Here is a 6,000-nt window from a genome sequence, read left to right on the forward strand (position 1 = left end):
AGAGGGAAATATTTTCACAGGAAATTATGACCAGAGAGATTTAAATCTTGGATTTCAACAGAATTTACTGGTAAAAAAAAAGAATGACAGACTAACAGAAGCCCAGATATAGGACATATAGATAGATAGATAGATAGATAGATAGATAGATAGATAGATAGATAGATAGATAGATAGATAGATAGATAGATAGATAGATAGATAGATAGATAGATAGATAGATAGATAGATAGATAGATAGATAGATAGATAGATAGATAACAACACAATAGATCCACAGGTTACAATAGATCCACAGGTTACAAGTCTGACCTATCAGACACTACAGCAGTGTTTAAGACACATTATACAGACAGTATGTCGTGCCTTGATCCTGTAGCTCAGTAAAGACTTGTTAGCCGCCCTTCTCTCCCGTCTGGTAGAGACAACAGCAGCAGAACTTACTGTCCACACACAAAGCACACTAATAACAACATTCCTGTTTACACAGATCAAAGCTACTGTACTAGACTATCAGCAATCTAGCAGACTATCAGCCCAGTTAGCAGCATGCTATATAAGAGTCTGTAATTACATAATTAGATAGCGTTAGATTACCAACAATACACCCTACTACTTTATAATAGTATCATTAGACTACTGTATTCATAGAGGGTAGATTACACACCAGGACAGCAGTAGACTAGTTATTAGAATGCTATGGAGGGTCTTTCATAACATAATATCTGGCTATACATCACAACATGGTTTTACACTTGGCTGCCAATAGAAGATATCACAATAACTGTACTACGATCTACAGTAACACATTACAACCTCACTTCATCTCAATAATAACCCCCCAATATAATCACTTAACTGTTGAGCTATGAGCTAACAGGAATAATGCTCTCCTAATGGCTTAATCACAGATCAATCATAATAATTAGCAATACTATGTTATCAGGTCAACACGCGCTACATAATCAATGTTTCATCATAGTATAGAATATCAACACTAGGCTACATTAGGCCTGCCGCAATAAGCAATAAATCGATTAATCGGCGCAATAATTAAAATGAATGCAATGATTTTGACGGGCGCGATTAATTGCTATTTGCGCGTTTGTTTTAATGAGGCGGAACCAGTACCCCTCGTCAGTCACTCTCCGTGTGGGGGGCCGCTGGCCTTACTACAGAGTACAGCACGGGAGCTCCGTGGGGCACTAGCAACGCCACATAGCTTAACTACATTTCTCAATAGTGTTGCTCCTTTTAACCAAGTAGTGTTCTTTGTAGTGTAGCTATTTTTAGACCCAAGTAGTTACTCGCTACTGCCCGGAGAAACTGGACTGCTAAATAAAGATTAAAGATCTAGCGTTGATGCTAACAACATTAGCTAAATAGCTAACAAACGAAATACAACGTATAGCATAGCTAGCTACAACACAGAATAACGTTAATACAATTACATGCATCATTGTTTACAATGAACGGGTGGGGCTAGTCAAAGGACTGGACACGGGGACAAGTTAAACATGAATTAATTTATTATAACAGGTAGTTTCGAGTCGTGCCTACGCACCACAGGGCTACTATTCTATTATATACAGCTTTGGCGCTTCCTCCTCATCGTTGATTGCCTGTAGTAGCTGCATCTAACGTTAGTAGCTAACGTTAAAACTAACCTAAAGTTAGTTGTTCACCAACAATCTCAACATTTGTTTTATCATTAGCTCAAAAACACAGAACCGGACGAGACAAGTTGTCCGCTCAATACGTTCTGCTAGGATAATAACAACAATACTTCCGCTCCGGACCGGTGGGTGGGTTTCAAAATAAAAGTCTAAAACACCGGAAAAGATGTTTCTTTTGTACAGCGTTTTCCTCCACGAGTACTCGAGTACATCATGTGATCAATCGATCTGGATTATTTTTGCCCATCCCTAGTTTATCCTGTGCTGAAGTCTCCATTCCAATAGAGATAGTATATATTTTGGTGTTTATTTGATTATTGTTTCACTGCCTTTTTATTTATTACGTTTCCACAGTTTTTTCCTCATACTTTATTAACATTTTGTACATGGTACCGCAAGGTACATTAATAATAAATGTACATGTTAAAAGGATGATACAAAAAGCCAGACAGAGGGCTTGTTTCCAGTTTCAGTTTGTTTTATAATATACAATCAAACTGAGCATTTTTTTATTTAGGATATTTAAAATATCTTCCAATGTTAAATAAAGGTTTATTGCACTTTGAAACGGCTTCCTTGCATTATTATGCTATTATTATATTAGTAAAAATAAATAAAAAGGTTAATTGAAAACTTTTGGGAAATACATTTCTCAAAAAAAAATCTCAAAACCGCAATAATATCGCTTATCGCAATATTTTCTGGGACAATTAATCGCCCAGCAAAATGTGTTATCGTGACAGGCCTAGTCTACATGATTACATTACAGATCAATCATAGTACTACTGTGTACAGTATATAATAGCAGCATTAGGCTCTAGACCTAATACACCTGAGTGATGTGTTTGTGTGAGACGACCAGGCTAGCAGAAGCAGGGAGCAGAATGTTATGCCACAGTCTAGAGTTACGTCAGGCCTATCCAGGAATAACCTCTAACAGACAGGCTCTCATAATGTCCAGTAGCCTACAGCATATCATTACATTAGACTGTGGTTACACTTACATTACAGATCAATCATTATTTACTACAGTAATAGTCTACAGGCCCGTTTCAGCCAGTAGACCAACAGAATGCTATTGATATAATAACGTTACAATACTTCACCAATAAATGATTCTAGGCTACAGAGCAGCTACATTCGGCATTAGCATTACTGTATTCAATATTTTGTACATTTGAAACATTGACATTAGCTACCCAACTAGCAGAGGGCTGTGTTTAGGTCTATATATTACTAATTCACGTTATATAATAAGTGTAATAGCCACGTTAGCCACACTATGCTACATCAGAGCCCTGAACAATGAACACTGAGTGCCACAGAACACTGAACTATCCACACACAAGCACACATGAACACACACACGACACGCACGCTGTGCACGCTCACACACTAGCAGCCACTTAACACTTTAACATGAGCGGGCACACACTCATGCCGCACACTTATGGCCAAAAGGAAAGGCCACTTTAAATTAGAATAACAGGAACAGTGCATTGCACTACCAAAGCTACCTAGCATGTCCTATATGCTCTGTAAATAACTATGTACAGATACCGAGATGTCACACCATGTTACCTGTTACCTGTTTATTGCACAATGTTGTTTTTTTATTGGATTCTATTATATGTTGTACCACTGTATTGCACATCGTTGCGGGCAAGACCACCCGCATTTCATTGTATACTTGTATGCCGTGACAATTAAAACTCTTGACTTGACTTGACTTGTAGCTGTGTTTACCTTCACTATAATGACACTGACATTACACCATAACTAAGTAGTAACAACTAAATAGTTACACATGTCCTAGGGTAGGTGGAAATCATACGATGCCACAGAATCATACTCACTAATGGTAAAACAGCATTTTGTTTCTGCCACACACAATTATTTTTAGCTGCGACCAGCAGCTCTATGTTACTTTGTCGGTTGGTCAGTCGGTCCACAAAAAGGTCCCCACCCTCTAACAGCCACAGGTTTCACCCTAGGAGGCAAAAATGTGGCATGGAGGTCAAGTGTGTGTGTGTGTGTGTGTGTGTGTGTGTGTGTGTGTGTGTGTGTGTGTGTGTGTGTGTGTGTGTGTGTGTGAATTTTTGCTTGTTTCATTCATTGCCTGCCATGTTGCAACACAGTAGAGACCACATTTATTGATATGATATTTCAATATTGATCTAGCTTCCTACTACTATGCCAAAAGGCTCATGCCAGCCAGCAAGCTAATGCAGTAACCATGACATGGAACTCTATCTTTGATCGTTGGTTGGCCACTTGTCTTAGTTACGATGACTTTACGTCCAAACATGTTATTATGTCCTAAGTAGTTGTGATGCAACCAATTTTAAGTAGGTGATTTAGTTACAAACTAGTTTCTAAACTTGTAGTGACGACTTTACAGCCTGACTTAGGAAAGAAGCTACACATAGCTGGAGCAACCCAGCGGGTCTATCTTTAGGTCAACAGGATTGATTCTGTTATTAGCAGCCAAACATCTGAACCGCCTGTAAATTATTAGAATAGCCTAATAAAAGACAGGAACATTTTAGGAACAGGAATATTTTTAGGAACATATTATAAGTCTGTCTGTCTGTGTCTGTCTCTCTCTCTCTCTCTCTCTCTAGGCCAAATCCACAGACCAGCCGGTTAAACGGGACAAGCATAAGCAGAATATAATAATAATAATAATAAGTAATAATCAAACTATAATACATGCAAGTGTGGGTTCAACAGGTTTAGGTTTAAAGATCATTATCTGCTGGATGTCTCTCTTAATTAAGACTCTCCTGGATTCACTTCAGTTCATCTTCATGTTTCCGTTTAATTAGTTTAATAACTAAACGTGAATATATCTCGTCTCATGCTTTTTATTTATGAGACAACTCCTCTCTGGTATTAACAGGTCTCTTCTTCACTCAGAGGTCTGTTCTGTCAGGATCATAAATTAAGTAGTACACAGTGTATCTACAGTAAAGGAGATATTACTTATAGTCTCACTCTCTCCTGAAGACAGTAAACAGCACCAAAATCAACACCTACACTAGCACCAGAACCAGCACCAACACCAGCACCAACACCAGAACCAGCACCAGAACCAGCACCAACACCAGAACCAGCACCAGCACCAACACCAGAACCAGCACCAGAACCAGCACCAACACCACAACCAGCACAAACACCAGCACCAACACCAGCACCACAACCAGCACCAAACACCAGCACCACAACCAACACCACAACCAGAACCAACACTAGCAACACCAACACCAGCAACAGCACCAATAGCAGCACCAGCACCAACACTAGCTCCTCACTGTCTCCTGACTGTTGCTTCTATTTCTTTGTCTTTATTATTAATGTGATGTTGAAACGAGTCAACAGAATGTGTCTGGGTCCTCGGCGGAGCGGCGCCGGCGGACTAGCCCGGGCGGGGTCACAGCTGCTAAGCGGCGTCTGGTTAGTTTTCTTACCCGTCGGAAGAACCGAGGCGCAGGGCTTCTTGGTCAACATGGCCGCTCCTCTCCTCTGCTGACAAACAGACAGGAGAGACCTCCTCTCTCCTCCTCCTCACAACCACCCCCCTCCCGCTCCCTCTCGCTCTCTCTCGCTCTCTCTCTCTCTCCCCACCCCCCCCTCTCTCTCTCTCTCTCTCTCCCCCTCCCCCCTCCCTCTCTCTCTCTCTCTCTCTCTCTCTCTCTCTCTCTCTCTCTCTCTCTCTCTCTCTCTCTCTCTCTCTCTCTCCCCCCCTCTCTCTCTCTCTCTCTCTCTCCCCCCCTCTCTCTCTCTCTCCCTTTCTCTCTCCCCCTATCCCCCGATTCCCCTCTCTCTCTCTCTCTCTCTCTCTCTCTCTCTCTCTCTCTCTCTCTCTCTCTCTCTCTCTCTCTCTCTCTCTCTCTCTCTCTCTCTATCTCTCTCTCTCTCTCTCTCTCTCTCTCTCTCTCTCTCTCTCCACCTCTGATCCAATCAGAGGATGAGTTGGAATCGTTAACACCGCCCACCCGGGACTCTCTCACCGTTTCTTGGGAGAAACGAACAGTGTTAGGGAAGCCTGTATATATTTGGTATATATCTGATTGGCCACTGACGTTTTTTTCAGTGCCAATCGCGTTACTCCTAACAAAACCGTTAAGCTTGGCGACTCTTTCGAAGTTGGTTAAGGTTAGGGACCGGGTTATGGTTAAGGTTAGGGTTAGGGTTAGTTGCTTAAGGTTAGGGTTAAGGTTAGGGTTAGGGTTAGTTGGTTAACACTTTGAATGCCACCCACAAGTTTTCTCGTGTTATTACCCCAATAGGAATTGGAATAATACATTTGGATACCATCTGA

The 6,000-nt window shown here is 41.1% G+C and overlaps 1 protein-coding gene across 1 annotated transcript in view; it reads right to left on the bottom strand.

Moving 5' to 3' along the window:
* The window catches only part of LOC311241509 (dual specificity tyrosine-phosphorylation-regulated kinase 2-like), a 70,927-nt gene extending 65,661 nt beyond the window's left edge, over positions 1 to 5,266 (bottom strand). The window contains exon 1 of the mRNA XM_084330355.1: positions 5,147 to 5,266. Coding sequence (XP_084186481.1) covers positions 5,147 to 5,186 — 40 coding nt within the window. The 5' untranslated portion in view covers positions 5,187 to 5,266. The remainder of the gene's footprint in view (positions 1 to 5,146) is intronic.
* Positions 5,267 to 6,000: the final 734 nt, after the last annotated feature.

This window comes from Notolepis coatsorum, assembly GCF_963971535.1.
Source record: "Notolepis coatsorum genome assembly, chromosome: 15".
NCBI classification, from domain to species: domain Eukaryota; kingdom Metazoa; phylum Chordata; class Actinopteri; order Aulopiformes; family Paralepididae; genus Notolepis; species Notolepis coatsorum.